At 38.2% G+C, this 18,789-nt stretch overlaps 1 protein-coding gene and 1 long non-coding RNA gene across 3 annotated transcripts in view; both read right to left on the reverse strand.

Moving 5' to 3' along the window:
* Positions 1-382: 382 nt before the first annotated feature.
* pik3ap1 (phosphoinositide-3-kinase adaptor protein 1) lies at positions 383-10,556 on the reverse strand. Of its 2 annotated transcripts, none has more exons than XM_025060806.1 (17): positions 10,374-10,556; positions 8,678-9,097; positions 7,706-7,866; positions 7,394-7,538; positions 7,108-7,250; positions 6,900-7,032; positions 6,594-6,790; positions 5,627-5,777; positions 5,467-5,529; positions 5,144-5,380; positions 5,029-5,073; positions 4,388-4,581; positions 4,209-4,281; positions 3,894-4,061; positions 2,983-3,053; positions 2,027-2,130; positions 383-1,781 (listed from the first exon to the last, which is right to left on the reverse strand). In XM_025060806.1, exons 1-17 carry the CDS (start codon positions 10,393-10,395, stop codon positions 1,664-1,666), a joined length of 2,445 nt encoding a protein of 814 aa, XP_024916574.1. In that variant the 5' UTR covers positions 10,396-10,556; the 3' UTR covers positions 383-1,663. The 2 variants fall into 2 exon arrangements, with proteins under 2 accessions (XP_024916574.1, XP_016893052.1); XM_017037563.2 differs by having other exon boundaries at positions 7,622-7,866; positions 10,374-10,549.
* Positions 10,557-13,498: 2,942 nt separating this feature from the next.
* Positions 13,499-18,789, reverse strand: part of LOC112487848 (uncharacterized) — a 17,303-nt gene continuing 12,012 nt past the window's right edge. Inside the window, exons 3-4 of the long non-coding RNA XR_003051333.1 lie at positions 15,533-15,657; positions 13,499-14,244 (exon numbers count right to left, since the gene is read on the reverse strand). This is a non-coding gene — a long non-coding RNA (uncharacterized LOC112487848). The remainder of the gene's footprint in view (positions 14,245-15,532; positions 15,658-18,789) is intronic.

Raw genomic sequence — 18,789 nt, forward strand, 5'->3', positions numbered from 1 at the left:
ATGAAACAACTCGTATTAAATGTATGTTAAAAATGCTTTAAATTGTGGTGCGTGTAGCTAATGCTGTCGTTTGAAATGAACCCTATATTTTTGCTATATTTTTATGTAGCGATTACAAATATATGAAAGGTCAGCCGTAATGATTTTACTCTGAAAATTCTAACCAGAAGTAAAAAGACACCTCACCGCCTTAAACTTTGCAGACTCTGTCCAAAATACTCCAGTAAAATACAAGTCAAAACACACATGGTGTGAGGTTTAATTTATTTAACAGTGGAGTCATTATTTATGTGACTAATGTGACTTCAAGAATAAGATAAAATTCAGAGAGACTCTAAAATATCAAAATATTAATAATAAATAAATGCGAAAAAAGAACATGTAGCACCCTCAAGCGACGAAAGGTTTTATTGCACAAAAATATAAGTACTACGAATGCTACACAAAAAAAAAATATATATATTGAAACACATATACAAAGAAAGTCGAGGCTGACTTTCCCTTGTATATAACCTGGTAAGAGACCCACCACAAAACATCAAATATATTAAAATTGTTATTTTTTAAATTATACTAACGTTTTATTTTGAATAATTAGACAGTGTATACAGTATGTAAATGCATAACAGCCTCAAATGTCCTTTCTATTTTATACACAACGATGAGGTTTACGGTAGACAACTTACACACATGTTCTAAGAATTAAATAGAAAGATACACAAAAACCCTGTCTTGCAGCAGTATAGGTTCTACACTATGAATATACATGTAAATATGAACACACCAAGTTCAAAGAAAACAACAGGAAGTCAGTGAAGGCAGCAGTGAGGCAGTTAATGGCCCAGTGAAACATGTGTGTTACTCTTTATAAACATGTGTTCATAATAAAATCAACAGTTGGGCTCCTGTCTGTCTATCTAACTCACACTTCTTCACACCATAATGACTTATTTCAATGATAGTGAAATGGGCCGTAGAACCAGGAATTAAAAGAAATAAAGCTTAATGAACAAAAAAAAAAAAAAAAAAGAAGAAAAATTTACCATATAAACAAAAAGTTGTCATTAGCCAATAACAGCTAAAGGTCAAACAGTAAAAGCTGGCTAATTCTCAGCACAGGAAAAGGTCAATTTATGCCAGAGATAGCTACTAAAGCTAAATTGAAACCTTTTCCAGGACACCAGGAATTTAGCTGAATACACGCTACATACGAAGCTCAAAATTTCACAAAATATTTTTAAAAATAGGTCCAAAAAAGACCAAACTTCAAAATGACAGAACAATGGCTACGGGTTAGGCCACAGTGGCTTCAAATGTTTAAAAAAAAATTAAGCTAAGCTAAAGGTTGTACATGTATAGCCACATGTTACTCAAACTGTACCTGATACGAAACATGAAGAAGTCCTTGATTGACAGCCAGGAATGTCCAATAGGAAACCTGTCTGCAGGACAGAGGTCAGTGTGATGAGGTCTTAACTAAACCCATTATAATGTATAAACCTTTCAGTGCCAGGTGGACAAAAGCAGTTGGAATCTTAACACAGCGGCCTGCAACCATGCAACCAATGAGTTTTAACCCACTCATAGACATGAAAACATTCAGGGACATGAATGGAAATGACAGTTTCTTCTTCTTATTTATTCAACAGTGAAGCTGTGCCGATCACCTCGGGCGTCGAGGTAAAGGAGGCGCTGTTTGTGACTGTCTGTTAGAGGGAACGTGAGGCAGTGCTCGTGTAGGATAGGAAACGTAGCGCTCATTCACCAGTATGTCTGGCGCCCTGAGAAGGAGAGGTAGAGAGGTCAGCAGCTGAAACATCACTTTGATGTTATCTTACAAAAAAATAAAAAAGGTCTTTGCATTTTTTTTAACTTTGGTTTCCTGTCTGCACTGACAGTCTCAAATCACTAGTCAGTACCATTTCCTCTTTCTACTCTGTGTGAGATTCACTGCAGGGAAAAGATACTGTTTTTTCACAACCCTAATTTTAATGCTAACAGCTCACATTTCGACAGATGGACTGACCTTTCTGGGACACGTGGAGGGATCCTGGGTGGAGGCATGGCAGGTGGTACTTCGGTCCGCCGCCGACGTTGTAGCTGTGGCGGAGCAGGATTTTCTTGAGTGTCCTTAAAAAAAAAGCACAATGAGTAAAACAGAAAGAATAGGCATAAATAAGAAACTAACAGTGACAGATGATATAATATTTTAATACCCATATTATATAAACATTCAACCACCTGCACTATAGTTCTTGGACTTTTGGTAACAGTCACAATCCCACCATTGCACACAGCTTTTCACAGGACTTCACAAACACAGATGACTTGGTGATATGAATAGATGTAAGAGTAATAGTGAGAGCTCTCATATCAGAGAGAACTGAGTGGTATTAGTACAAAGTACTGCCACTGGTGGAGGTATGAAACGGGGGAAAGTCACCCGTTGATTTTCTGTCCTACTGTTACAGAAAGGTTAGAGCTCAAAAATACACATATAAACACAGGTTAATATTTTTTTTTGTTTTCTTCCTTAAAACATGAAAAAAAAAAAAATCAAAAATTGTTTTAAAATAATAACCAGCCCCTGTAGGACATCTGTATGGGCATGTGTTGAAGCATGGTGATGTAGTCAGTAGTGTATTTTGTCAGTTGTTGTTAGCTGTATGTATACATATAAGTAAATAAATGTGTTTGCATATATATGAATATATAAATATTTATGTGTATACAGACATATATTATATACGAATGTTTATATTTATGGGTTTATATGTATATATTTATATATTTCTTATTATATATTTTATTTTTATACACAGTGCAGCTTTATTACTGTAAAACACTGTAGTGTGCTGTTTTAAAACAACCGCTGAAAAAAAAGAGGCTACTAAAATTTGACTGCAAGATAGAAGCTCGGTTACAGTAAACTGTGAAGCTAAAAAAAAAACAAACAAATCATTGGTTTCACTTTAGACTTACCTCTATATCCGGCTCTGTCCCGCTGCTGTAGCTGATAGTACTGTGAGTACTGAGTCTGTTGCTCTCAGTACCTAGAACAGCGATAAAACAGTAAAGACGTGGCGTTCTTTAAATCTTTGTGGTGGCATGACAATCAACACAGTGATAAAAATATCTTCTAAAGTTAAGGTTGAAGAGTTCTGTTAGGAAACTGGATGTGAATTTTTTAAAAGAAGACATTTCACCTCTCATCGAAGAGGCTTCTTGAATCTTACCAGTACCAGTTTGTCAGTTGTTCCAGAAAAGTTGCCAAACAGAACTCTTCAACCATGATCATGATCTGGATGACTGGGAATCTTCATAGACATCTTCTAAAAAGTAGTCAGTACTGTTCAGAATGACAATGCACTGATGACAAGGCCGGGAACAAGACATGAGAAATGTCACGACCCAGGGTCAGTCATTGTTACTTTTACTTTCATGATTGTATCTAATTTCCCCGTCTCTCACAGTTTTTTCAACAGCTTTTTACATAAAACGTTGAGCTGTTTAATGTTTTATTTTACCTTTTTTTTTCAGCAAAGATGAACAAATAGAGTAAACATCAGTATTTTGACTGACCTAAAATTAAAACCTGTTGAAGCAACATTTGAAAGTAAACCTACCTCCGGTTTACACAGTAACTGAAAGTCTCAGAATGACTTTAGATTCGCTGTTTCATATGTCAAAATGTAGTTAAAAACATATTTTAAACCAAACATGTCTATCTATAAGATCTTGCTGTTTTACTTTTCACAATCACAGTTAATTTCTTGGAGCTAATCGAACGGACAAAAGTATTTTCTAAATACTAACTTGCTAGTTGGCAACGAAAGAAGATTTTCAATTTAAATGTACAGCACTTCAAAGAGAAATCATCTCTCAAAACTTACTGGATGTGCTGGAGGTGCTTCCTGTCTTCCAGCTTCCTCTCTGGATAGTGTTAGTGGCAGGAGGGGGCGGAGCCACCTGCCTGGGCGACGGATCGTACACTGCACACTCCGTGGTTGTATTCATGCCCCAGAATGAGTTCCTCTGAATCGGAGCGCTAATCTCCAAATCTGAGAATGGGGAAACAAAACGTGTGTTTTTGTATCATGGTCTGGTCTATTTTCTCTCATCACTCGACTGTGAGTGAATTTTTACATTCACACATTGATCTCTACTCCATGTTAGAACACAGGGGATTAAACGTCAACGTATCCTACCAAACTCCTTTCCCGTCTTGTCTCTCTCCTTGTGGCGCCTGGTGATGCTGTCTCTTAATCTCTTCAGATTTTCCTGTTTTGGAAACACAGCACACACACACACACACAACACTTCAGATCTATTCTTTCAACGCCGTCTCCAACATGAGTATTTCCAGACGCAGCCCCAGTCGACCTACCTGCTGATAGCGTATGGACTGTGCCCTCCGTTCGTGGTCAAGTGACCAGGCTTTGAACTCCTGCACGGCCTCGTTCACAGTGATTTCCCCCACTTTCACCCTCTCCTGGAGAGAGATGAGCTGCCTCTGTCCTGGGGTCTTCATCCCAGAGTAGGGGTCATAGGTAGAAGTCGGGGCAAGAGAGAAAGGTCGAACTGCATTGGAACGGAAGGTTTCAGGTTAGACAATACAAAGACAGAAACCAATAACTGTCTTCAAGTCAGTTGTGTCTGTGTAGGATCTCAGTCATTCAGTTCACTTTATGCAAATCAGTTAAGTATAAAAGCAACTGTACTGTTTTGGTTTCACATCTTCATCCTGAAGGCTGCTTCAGTTCTGACTGACCGCTGAAAATTTCTGATTTTTTTTATCTGAAAAAAGTCGTTATAGTAAAACTAAGAAGGTGATCACGTCCTTATCCAATGGTAGGATAAGGGGGGTTGTCAAGTCACATGGTACGTTGGTATCAAGCTGTCTGTCTGTGTAGTTTGAATTATGAGTTTTCATTTTTTTGAGAAAGTGCAAAAGTGTTTCTCAATATTAAAAATAAAAGAAAAAATCTAATAAAGCATGTAATAGTGTTGGTGGTACTGCATATTTACCTGCAATATTTTTTATTTCCATACTGTCGCGTTGGGGTGAAAACACTGAAAAAACATGAAGTTTCCAGTTTAGTAATCATAATATATGTAAAAATGAAACAAAAATGAATGATACCTCTGGAGATGTAGGTTTCACTTCTTTCACACTCAGACTGCGGCCGAGGGATGGGTGCTGGTGGTCGGTTCTGTACCACCTGGTTATATGTGATGCTTTGATCCACACTATCATAGATGTCCTCTGGGAAGAAGTTGTAAGGATCGTCCTGCTCCTTTTCTTGTTGCTCACCCTTTTCCTCCTCTTCATTTCTTGGCGGCTCGCACTGGTCTTCAATGTCATTGTGTTCAAGTTTGGCTGTCGGGATAAAACCCATAATAACGTCACCATAACAATATATCTCCATGAAGTCTTACTGTTCATAAAAATATTCAAATGTTTACATTGAAAAAAGGTCCTCAGTAGAGCTTCTTCAGGATTTTCATCAACTGCATTCATTACCTCATCTGATGGAAAGGCAACACTGACATTGTTAATGGTTTGGTTAAAAAAAAAATAGAAGAAAAGATGGAAAAGATAGATAGATAGATAGATAGATCTTACACAGGTCATCTGCATATTCAGGATTAAGCTCCAGCATGGACTCATAGATGTCCTCTGTTATCATCACATCTTGAGATGGAGCTGACATTGGTTCGTACACCTCTACATCCGTTTCTGTGTTCATGCTCTGCTGCATCATGTCGGCTGTCTCCTACATACAAAGAGATGTGTTACAAGACCAAACCCTTATCTTGTGTTCCTCTTGTCTTACAAAAACCACTTCTGGCAATTTAAAACCGGTTGCTATGGACATAGTCTACATAGTGATGGGAGTATGGCTGAATGGTGAATCAAGATTTGACTGTAGGACAGGCAGGATTCCCAAACAACAGCAAACCCTTACTGCAAACATGAGTGTAAATATAAAGTTTGGCCTTTGGTACCAATTCATCTCCATGTCTTTTATCATATAGAGCAGTGGTTGTCAAACGTTTTTTACTCTGTACCACCTGAGAAAACATTGAGCTCTCTGAGCACCACCACGATGACCAACATTAGAATCTAGCAGCAGAGGCCTTCACTGTTAGCTTCCACCACAGGAGAGAAGTTTTGAAATGTTTAGAAAGATGTTTATGTTTAAATGTTGTATTAATTGTGCATGGTATGTTTCAGATTTATTCAATTGAAAATGTAAACGTGAAAATATGAATTTCCCCTGTGTACCACTAGAGAGCGCTCACGTACCACTGACGGTACACGTACCACAGTTTGAGAACCGCTGATATAGAGCATGTTTTGCCAAAATGTGTTCTAGGCTCACAGGTTAGCCATTTAAAAGCTTCCACATGTTTACAAAATTATCAGAAATGCAGCTCAGAATTTGTCAACTTGACCAAAATCTATTTCAAATTAAAATAGAGAAACCTACCCTGCCTCATACTGACTGGAGCAAAACAGGCCCATTTCAGACACACTGTCTGAAATGCATAAAACAAATAAAACCACAGCACCTTTTGACTCAACTTACAACAAATTTGTCCATGAAATCTCTGAGATTAGGGAATCCACTTTTTTCTGCCAGGGTGTTTGGGTAGTCGCCGTGTTTATTCATCACACTGTACGCCTGCATAGCTCCAGGACACTGGAGGAGGGTGGTCATCATCTTCTTCAGACCATACCTGGCTGCAAAGTGAAGCAGCGTGGGAAGCTCCAGGTCACGCTGATCTGCACAGAAATCAATAGGTAAAACAATTCAAAACCCACAGAGTAAAAACTACATGTACTGTAGTACAGATGAATGGACAGATAAATAAAGGTACGTCTGTGTACTGACATGCTGCCATGTTGTCTTTTTCAATCTGTCTGTTTCCAAAGACCTGAAAACTATTTGGAGGCATCCTGGAATTTAACGAGTCTGTCAACATGTCGTCCACTAACTCGGTGGCGTTGTTTGTGAAGTTAAAAGCCTGGAATTAAAACACATGCGGTGAGTAATCTGAACAACAATCTAACACTTCAACTTATGTGACATAATGTCTCACCTGGCAGAGGAAGTCAACGGGATCAGAGGCGCAACCAAGACACCGACTGACTTCACTCATTCTGGTGTAGTATGTAACTGACCCCAGGTGGACACAGACATGGTCAGTGTGCATGGTGAGTGAAACCTCACCTTCAGGCATGTCTGACGGAGGACACAACAACACAACATGAGACCTGGCTCTGTTCGTTATTTATAATCAGGGCATTTCTCAATGACTTCTGCTACAGGACGTTTGAAAACTCAGTAAAACAGTACCAGCCCTGAAGTACAACTACATCTCTGACCTGGTGCAGCAACACTTAAAGTGTATTGATTCTCCACAGCCGCTGGGACCCGTGTTGTTTCTCCGCTCTCAGATGAAAACTCCAACTCAGGGGTCGACTGATCGTCTAATTTTTCTGTTAGAATGATGTAGAGTGTTTCTGTATCCTTCAACAAAAAAACAGAATCAAGTATTAAAACAACATTTAAAAAAGAAGCTGTTTACTGCAGTGACTGTATACCAGCCTTACTCCACAGAGAACTCTGTTTGGTTGAACAGTGAGGCAGCTGAGTTGAGACGAAGCACTTCTGAGTTCCTCAGTTTGTGGATTCACCTGATCCTCAGGCTCTTCTTGACTCACGGCGGTTTGATGTTGCACCACTGACACAACACTGTCTGTGACATCAGTGTGCACACGTTCTGATGCTGCTGGTTCTGCCGTGTGCTGCTGTGGTGCGTTTATGTTTTCTTTATGTTTGGCCTCTACTTGTTTGCCTATGGACAAAAAAGAAAAACCCCGTCAATCATCATTTATATATTTTAGGGACACTCCAGTGAATTGTCCACAGTTGTGCCCTTCCAATGTCTAATGACGGCTGGGATTGTCTCCCACACCCCCTGCACCTTTAGCAATAAAACAATACAGTAACAAAACATTTGCGAACAAATAATTTGTAAAACATTTTTTGTAATTTTCAACAATGTTGCTGACTCCTGGCAAATTCTCTTTAGATTTAAAACATTTTTTTTCTTGGCAAATCCTCCCTTTTAAACATGACCACGTTTAATAATTGTAAAAAACAAAAATCAGGAAACATTTCTGTGCATTGTGTTCAAGGGCAGAAAATCCTGTTGAATGTGCATGACCTTTGGACCTTTAGCAGACGCCAACCTACACATTGTGGCTTGTTTTTTGTCTACGTAAGACTTTTTACCTGTGAAATGTGATGATAAATAATGATACATTAACATTTCTCACTGAAATCAGCACCCGAAAAATGAGTGATAAAATCTGGCCCTGTTGGTGAGGGTAAACCACAGAATTACTCCACTGAAATTCTTTGGCTTTTGAAAAAACCCTGTCTGAGTCAGTGGATTCATGAATCGTCTGGCTCACTCCTGAAACAGCTGGAGCCTTAAATGAATGGAAATGAGTTCCTGGGAGAAAATACCAAATTATTTTTGCCTGAAAAATAAGACGTGATTTAAAACTTTAGTTAGATTTTTACAAAGGGCTATCACTTTTTGTTAGGATTGATAATAAACATTATATGATGATAAGAATGATTTAATTTATTTTCCATACCGTCAGCTATAGAATCCAAAATGGTGCTGACGTAAACAGCTGGCTCATCCTCAGCGAAGACTTTTCTCCAGCTCTGCCAGTCTTGGAATCCTACTGTGGATATGTCATTTTCTGTGACACCACACAGCAGCACCACCACTCTGTGTGGCGGATAGAGGAGTCCTTGAAGCGCCCCCTGCAGCTCAGACTGATAGAGAAAGTCCAGGAAAGCCCCTGAAAGCAGCAGCACGATGCACTTGCAGCTTTGGAAGTGTTCAAAGCTATATCCATGGAGCTGATCGGTGGAGTCCACTGCGAAGGGCAAAATAGAAAACTTTCGAAATTTCTTGGAAGACTTTAAGGTGTGTTGCAAATAAGTGGCCCATTCCTGCGCCTCGGATGTGTGTAGAATAACCAGTTCATGGGCTGAGGGGTTCGTGTCTGAGGAGAAAACAAACAGAACACAAATGGTAACAAAGTGTACAGTTGAGGGTGGACATTGAGGGCAGTCTTTGTGGAAACCTTCAATGGACAGTGTACAAGTGTTAGACGTGACATGTGACACAAGAACCCTGCAAAAGTAAAAGAGAAACTTGACTGAAGTTTCAGGATATGAAATGTTTTTTGATGTACAGTTTCAGGACAGAAAGTTTGTGGGTGGATATGTGGTCGGTGTTACATCCTCAGAACAAGGCCCAGGTGTAACACACGTACTGTACTGTACGTTAACTAATCTATCTAACTAACTAACTAGATTCTAGTCAACAGGGGTGTCAAACTCATTCTCATATAGTAGTCAGTTGTCAATACAAAACTTTACTAATAACTATTAGCTATTTTATTTTACATTAACATCAACAACAGAACCTGAGTTTTTCCACAATCCTCTCTGTTTTTTAGTGCTACAGCAGTCAGTCAATTTATCCTGCTACATGATGGACTATGTAGCTTTGGCTACAGCTCAAGACTAAAAAAAGCAAAAAAAGATTGAAATTGTTTACTCCTAGGCCTCACTGATTCAGCCCCATTACTGCAGCTGAATTTTGTGATCAGCACAAATATTACATTAATAACACTGGTGACAGATTAGGAGTTGGATTTTCCTGTTTGTTCTGGTATGGATCCACCACAGAGATAGAATGTGAAGGTGAACGTGGTTCCAGAATGTCCAAATTGTTTGCTATCCCAGCGCATAGTCAACAGGTCTCTGTGCAAACATGGCACAGAGTCAACAGTGGTCATAGTAATTTTGTTTGACTCATTACAGTGTTTAATCAGGTCAAGTTCACCTACGCACACGCTCACTGGAAACCAAACCCAACACCAGTGCTCACCTTCATCAAAGTCCCCACTGACAGCAGGGCAGAGGATCCTGCCATCTATTCATTAATGGACTGCTACCACTGATCATTCACATTTGTACATTTTTCACATTAGCTCAAACCCATAATAGCTTTACAGGAAAGTTCGTTTCTTACTTCCTCTTTACATATAGACATGGGTTTTCTGTGAAATTCATATACATCACAGCCTATGATTAAGTAAAAGAAGTACTTCTAAGTATTAAGTCCTAAGTATTTCAGAATATTAGAATATATCGTTCACATACGTCAACCAAACAGTTTTGTCCTAGTTTGAAGAGAAAGAACAGTTCTGGACATGGAACCTAAAAGTGACCTCACATTTAAACAAAGCAAAGAAGAAAACTCTAATTCACCTGATTCAGCGAATTCCTCCATTATGGTATGAACCCTCACATGTGTCCTTAATCATCCCACAGGAGCATCTTCAGTCCACTGTCCTCTGCTACTTTCTCTGCTCTCCTCTCTTTAACTGTGACTGTGTGAGCCCAGACCTCCTCTTTCACTCGGGGGTATTTATAACAACACTTAATTTCCTGATTTTTTCTGACACTGCCCCACTTCCTGAAACTGTTGAAGCAGCGAGAAACTGCACTGGTGTTGTGTCAAAACACCACACAGACACACACAGACATACACACACACACATTTCTGGATAGAAAATTGAAAAGGTTCAAGTAGAAAATGTAAACCTGCAGTTCATACAGCAAAGGAAAACTCAGCAACAATGCATATGTGCAAACACAGGTTTGTGGGTTGTTTGTTTCAGATGTTTCTCCTTTTTCCACTTCCTTAAACAGTTATTTCAAAGTTAGTGTGGAACTGAGTGACTACATTTGAATGAGTCAAGATTACAACATCCATAATGCCGAAAGACCGATGCTGATGTTCTGATAACTGGGTTAACGCTAAACCTGCTGATCTTTTAGAGACAAAAAACTTCCTTCCCTACCCCCTCCAGCCCTCCTGTACACACACTATAAATACAAGTACACATATATACAGTATATATTTATATCTGTGAGTCTGTGATAAAGACCTCTGCTGTAGAGAACAATTCACTCTAAATACATTATCTCCAGTCAATGCATAGACACATATAAGACGAGTTCTTTCAGTGTCAGTTGATGCACACATAAAAATATTTGGGTTTTGCAAGTACACTTATATACTTATATAATTACTTACTTATAAAATATCTGTGAAAATAATATATGGCAAGTTGACTTATGTTTGACTTGATTGAGTGGGTTGTAAACTGAGGCAGGTGTTATTTTTGTACATCTTCATGTATTTTTGGATTGGATTTTTTAAAAAATTCAAAACACAATGGTACACATCCATTGAAATAAGTCTAAGCTTACGGTGCAAGATCAAACTGACTTTGAAGTACATTCACCCACACACAACTAAAAGTAGAGTTTTCTGTTGTTGTACTCAGAAGTGGGTACTTTCACTTAGTCAGGTATGTGAATGTTATTAGACACACTACATTTGGCTTCCTTGTTTCACACTTATTGTGTAGACAGGTGGTAGGTGGTTTCTGTCTGGCAATGTTTAACAGTGGAGGGGGGAAAAAAAGCCAGTCAGAAAAACTTTTAGGTTTTTAGGTTGACTGAATACTTGAGCACTAGACATAATGCACACCTTCCACTTTACATAAACCTTAACCTTTACAAATATACAGATACTTTCACTCTTAACTAACGCTAATTTTACTCTATTCCTTCTAAATATTAACATCAAAATACCCTTTCACCTCATGGGCCCACTGCAAAAGGCTCAACAAGTTTACCCACAATAACACTATTCCAATGGCTCAGAGATATGAGACACATTTTAATGTCCACAAGAGGGCAGCAAATCCTCATATACATATCGAAATAAAACCCTTTTCTACAGACTAAAACTTGAAGATACGTGCTATTTATAAAACGCAAAATGAATATTTCGGTACACTTACTAAAGTATTTATTTAATGTTCCTAAATCAGAGATACGTTGCAACTTCATCTTGACAAACTTAAATAACATTTCTACAATGTTTATTAATAATATTTTTTGGGCCTTGTTAAAATAAACCAATGAACAAAAGCATGGGCAGAAGAATATTAAAAACCAGAAGAGCAGCATTAGAAATGCACTGATGAGAACTTTTCACCCAGATAACACCTCTTCCATTGTCTCTTCCTCTGTGGTATTTTATATATACCATTTTTTTTCTCTAACACACTGCAATCAACAAAATCAACCCACAAAACATCTGTGGCAGAAAAATCTAACTTTCAGCTGCAGCCAGAAGCTTTCCTCTGGGCCTCATATTTCAAAACCTTTCCCTCGGGATTTGGGTCTACTCTACAAGGTTTTGTCTTGTCTTTGCTTTTCAGGTCCTAGGAAAGCATTTCCTCGTTTGTCTAACCACAAATTTTCAGCCCCCAAATCAATTTGCACTGCTTTGCTTTTTCTATAAAGCTGAATTAGTTTTGTTTCTGCTTTGACCTCTCACTACAGCCAGAACCTTTAATGGCCGCCGCAAAAGTTCAACCTCAGACTTCTGAGGAGCAGGGTGATCCATGACCTGTCTTTAAGTACAATTTCCTGCAGAAAAAGAATCTCCTAATTTCTCCTAACTCTGCCATTAGCTACCACAAGCATGACCGGCCCGTTACCTTTTGTTTGGAATCCCTTGAAACCACTGTCTTTAAGGTGGCTCAAATCAAATCCCTGTGGCCTGAGTTTAATAACAGAATAGTTTCGGTCCTATTTTAACCTTGTTATCCAATATCCTGTCTTTTTATGGCCCTGTGTGTTTGCAGCACACGGAGCGACTGTGCCCAAGAGCGTGCGTCAGTGCACAGCACAGACCTGACATTAAGGTTCACATATAGACCAGCAGCTGTGTGAGACTCACTGCACTGGCATCGGAGACAGAAATATTCCAGCAAACTATCATTTATATAAATATTGTACCTGGACAGACTCTTGTTATGTTGTACCACATGACACACCACTTGTCAATGTTTGGCCTATTTAGTGGAAACTGTACAACGTCACGCCCTTAAACAGTTCAACATCAATTAGGTTTATTTTTCCTTTTTTTTTCTAAATAAAACATAAACAAGTCTGCTCCAATAGTTAGATAGAAGCTGATGTTAAAATGCAGACAATCCATAAATGCATATACAAATGTGCTTTATATAAAATGTTTAATATATTGTGTGACCCTTTAATGTACTGAAGAAGAGATTTGATATTGTGAATTATCGTTGCATTTAAATATTGTTAACTAAAACCTGTTCATTCTTGAGAATTAGATCATGCAAAATGCAATGGTATATACATATGTGTATATATATAAATATATATATATATAAACTAATTAATTAATCTCTTACTAAAAAAAGTATATCTGACAACTGTTATTCAAACTCATTGCTTAACTCATCAAAAATAAAAGCTGCCTCTCTTATCTGAAATGCCGCTGACATAAACCACGTTTTATTAAATTCCTCCTTTAAGTGATCTTAAATGTTGATCTGCGAGTTGTTAGTTGGAGATTAATACTTTACAGTTCCTTATGTCTCCTCATTAGAACAGGTCTGAAGCTTATGTATTTTATATTTTGCATTACATTCACTTTTTCAATAGGAAATTCCTGCATGCTCTGTGTTACAATATACTTTGGTGTTTAGCTCATTCCTCAACATACAAACAGTACACTGTGAGTAATGGTCTAACATCAGTGACCGGGGGACAGTTATTGTGAAAGGGAATTAACCCATAGACACGGATGACACGGAATTTCCTGCAGCTCAGACACATATGCATTGTTATCAGGAACTACATTTGCCCACATAATGTTTCCCCATTTACTGTCATTTACTGCACGTTTCCACTACGTGTATTTTTAGGAACTGACAAAATGCCAACATATTTTAAATAATAGCAGCATTTTGAAACAATTTGATGAGCTCATAAAAGGTCATGGCAGTTCATTCTGAATATCCTGTAATTCCATTAAGATAGAATAAGATGGAAAAATCAGAAGTGGAGTGAGGGAGCAGCGAGTGCTGCAGGTCAGAGGGCAGGTTGTGTACATTCACTGTAATATCACAGACCTGGCGCTCATGTTACCTTCTCTTTTACTGTACGTCCTCATCTCAGGAAAGCTCCACCGTATATCTGTGTTGCTTCTGGGGCCGTTCAGTGAATTCAAAGAGGAGGAAACCTGGAAAAAAAAGGACAAACCAAAGGACCTTGAGTGTAATCTTGAAATGGAAAACTGAAATGGGGAAATGGTCTGTGGCTGAAATGTTATTTGGACGATAGCCTGCATAAGAAAGGAACTGTGTTTGGTTTCTCATTGAGAGTCACCAGCAGGTCTCATTGTGATAAGAAAATAAGTCTAATGTTACCTGATCTGGTATAATGTGGACCAATTACCACTCCATTGCACTTCATTACAGGACTGTAATAGGGAGGGTGGGCTGGTGCTTGAGTCGGAGTAGCAAAGGAAAATTGAGTCGTCATTGATAATATGATAAAAACTGACAGTGAGAGGCCCCTCCAACAAATTATTGAAATTTACAGTTGATATGGAAACACTATAACCTCATTTGGAAAGCAGCTGGCAACGGAGCAGAGCCTAGAACACAATGAGGCTTACAGAGAGTAGGAAATCCAAAACTATCACAGAATAGTTTCAACTTGCTCACTGTCCTCTGGCCTTCAGTGTTTGCACTTAACTTTTTAGGAAGAATCTGAGGTTGCACTAAGTAATTCAGATATTTGACCGAGGTTATTTTTATTACTGGGAGAAGCTGATAAAAGAAAAAAAAAACATAAAACAAAAATGGAACAAAACAAAGCAATGGAAAATGTGTATCAGCCATTGTATTCATTAATATTTTACCTATTGTTTCACTGTGGAAAGCAGAGGTCATTTAATAATCTGATTTATTCCAGAAGTCTTGGCCAGGGTTAAGCTCAGGTCAGCCTTTACATGGCCTTTGTTTTTAACTTTACATCATTTATACTGTGTTTCCAACACGATCAAGATGTTAATTTTTTAAGTAGTACTAATAACCTTAATGACAGATGTAATAACATAGGTAGGTCATAGGTCATGTGCTTCTGTGTCTGTGACTATGAAGCTGTAACTTTCCAGCCAATTCAGATTCAGAGTCAGAAAAGTTTATGTATCTGTGTTGGAGAATTGAGAGGCTAGGCTAGGTTTGCATTGGACATTTCTATATAGTTTTTTATAAAAACAAACAAAAAAAAACCCACCATCAACTTCAAAAATTAACGGTCCACATAATCCACTTGGTCTTTTGCAGGGTCACTAGCAAAGCTAAAGCTAATCCCAACAGTCGTAAGATGGAGATGAGGTAAAGTCTGGACATTCATTGTGAACTTTCACATCAGCCTGGTGATCTGAATAGTACCTCCCCAGTCAAAGAAGTATGGACGCCCACGGCCTAGACTCTAGACCCTAGAAATTCATGCACACAAACCTCCATCAGAGCAGAATCAGTTGGGATCATAGCAGGGATCTTCTGGAAAGCATGTCCACCAACCACTCCTCCACTGTAGCTGCCATCTGGTTGCCTGAATTAAAGCGGCCCAATTTGAGGTCGTCCTGAAATTAAATGAAAAACTATTTAATAAACCATCATCATACATACATTTTCACTCCATCAATGTAATCAGATTGTGTTTACCTGGATGGGAGCTATTGTAAAATGTTATTAAAAACTTAAATGGAGTTTAGGTTGAGAATAGTGAAGCAGAGAAAATGATGAGCAAACATGGGGATAAGATTCCAATTACTATTAAACAAGCGTTGCATCGACTGGTAAAGAGGAAAACAGAGCTGACATTTTCCACAGCTGGAGCTTCCACCTGACAGAAATTTAATTCACAGGCTTTTAAACATGAGGCGAAAGCATTTTCTTGAAATGACGCACACAGGCTTTTTTCAATTACTCCTCCTTTGCTTTAGAAACAATACCTATTGTGCAAGAAATGATTATTTTTTATACAAAACAGAACTGCCCTACTTTGATCCTACAAATCAAATATAAAAAACAAAGAAACAAGGAGGAGAAGGCATAGAGATGTATATGAAGGTTAGTTAAAAAGTTGGATTTCAAGTGTTGGATTTTAATAACTAATCATTCTGAGAAATTGCATTTCTTCAAAAATAACTGTCTGTTTAAGAATTGCTCTCAGAACTTCAGACTTACTCTTGTGTATATGTTCAAATGTGTTTCCTGGAGCACCACACATCCCAGTGTTAAGGATTCACAGGGCCACAAACTCATTATCTTGTACTGAAGGAAATATAATTTATGAATCATTTGGAGGAGCAGTTAAGTTTATCTCACACATCTAAATAGGAACTATATTGAATGCACGCTTCATTGATCAAAACAGTTGTGGAACCACTTATCCAGCAGCCATCTTCTACCACTATTTAAAGATCATTTGACTTTCATCTGCCGTCTTCACTGGGCTGAAATCACTCTAACTCGATAAGACTGTCAATTTGGACGTGGGCTACAGTAATCACGCCGGCCACCAGATAAGTGTGGTCTTATTTATTTAGATTGGGCCCAGTGCGTGTCTAGTTGGAGATAATAGTTTCATTTTGCAGAGAAAGTTTGCCGGTGACCCTCATTGTGCAGTAAATATGACACATTTCTGTCTCATTAGGATTCACCCAGTGCTGACAGCGATGGGTTCACCAGATGAATGAACAACAGCAGAGGCAAGATGAAACATTTTGGTTCATCCCGGTGTTTTGTTCTGCAGGTTTGAACAAATGTTGTACTGCTGAGCTTTACCTATTATCTACTGTATATTCATTATATATGTTTACACACTCAATCCAGTAGGGGACCGTATTGGAACAAATTTGTTTTGCCAACCACACAGAAGACAACAGAGACCTCACACTGACTGCAACGACTGACCTGTCGCACATTAGCGACAACAAATGGTGTAGCCCACCTACACTAGAACACGTTAGAATGTAAAGAGCCATAAAATGTTAAATGTAAATGCACTAGTCTGTGAATACAGTAGACAGATGCAGACGTACTGTACAGATAAATAGAGACAAACTAAATTACACTTCTGTTGTTTATGTTCACGTTAAGTTCTATTCATTGATTAAGTTGTTATTAAAATATATATGAAATGAAAAAAAAAAACTTATTCTGTCAGGTATTGATAGTTGATAAAAACGCAAAGAAATGTGCTCCCAAAAAAGCAAAAAAGGAGAAATAATTGCTTATACACATACTTGAAAAATATCAATATATTGATAGAAAATTAGCGTTACACAACAATACACTGGGTCAAAATCACACTGATTATTCGGGTCCCTGATAAAAAGTAAAACAACAAAAACAAGTAAAACAAACATTTTTGGGCCGTACAAAACGTATTCAAGTACAACAGTTAGTCCATGGGCCGGACTTTGGACATAACTGTCGTAGCACCGCTAACTTGAGGTCAGACGTTGTCGGCGGTTAATGTGACACAAAATACCAGCTCCATTATCTACATTAAATGAAAGTCCATTAAAGTGATTTCTTGAGTTACTTGCTATCAGACGACAGATGCTCAGGTCAGCTGACAGTCTCTTTCTGCTCTCAGAGCAACACTCCAGTGCATTAGTACTTCAGCTTATCTACTGGGACATTTGTAATCTTGAAGCATGCAGGGTTGGATTTTTTTTGATGAAGTGGTTTGTTTCCAAAAGTTATCTGTATGACCTCTGAGAGACTATCAGGGACAGACTCTCATTGTTTTGCTGGTCGGCACTACGCCAGGAGGGACTGCTTGTCTAAGAGTGGGCAGAATCAGCGCTGAAAAGTGGAACTGGACTACAGCACATGGTCACTTTGTCTTTTGGCTCGAATATGCAGAAGGAAACGTGTGAGAAGAGTCCATGCAGCAGTTTTTTGTGACTGGGAAAACAGGACTGGGATGTGTGAGAGAATACAGGCATTAGACATCAGACCAAATGTTTTCACATGATATCTGATGACGTCATTGACATGTTGTAGTACTTAAGACCAAGACTCGTGACTTGAATTAAGATTTGAGTCATTTTGATGTGAACTCAAACTCAGTCCACGTTAAAAAAAAAAACACTTGGGGACTTGAACACTCCCAGATATAGGCCAAGTTTTGAAAGTATTTCTTTTAATAGTTAATAGACAAAAATGATTACTAATACCAAAGTAAAAATAGATTTTGTTTTGTTTCACAACTGTGTTTCCTTGATCTACATTTCTGACGAGCTTTAACAACATGATCTAAATTTGTGGGAACCACACTTCGTGTTGACCCTAGCTTCTTTTTAGTGACTCAGGCTGGTTAAAACCAACAGGAATTAACTCAGACATTACTTAAATATTTCTTGGTGACTCAATCTCTTACAGTAGACTCAACCTCTTTTTTTAGGGTTTGCATTTCTCGGCTGAGATTCTGAGTTGACATCCGAGGGACGTGACATTGACTCATACTTGTTTTCAATCACTACAGAATATATATACATATTTTTAATGTCCTGGGCTTGGGCAGGGGGAACTGAACTCGCTCTAGACTTTGTTCTTAACGTAGTTATAATTACACTTAAACTGACTATGAGACTTGAATACAACGTCGCTGTTTATTTAACCTGTTTGTTTATTATCAGAAGACATATTTAAACATTGCACAGTAAAGTAAACTATTTCATTTAAGAAAGCCTTTTTAT

This window comes from Cynoglossus semilaevis, chromosome 12 (assembly GCF_000523025.1).
Source record: "Cynoglossus semilaevis isolate Cse_v1.0 chromosome 12, Cse_v1.0, whole genome shotgun sequence".
Classification (NCBI taxonomy): domain Eukaryota; kingdom Metazoa; phylum Chordata; class Actinopteri; order Pleuronectiformes; family Cynoglossidae; genus Cynoglossus; species Cynoglossus semilaevis.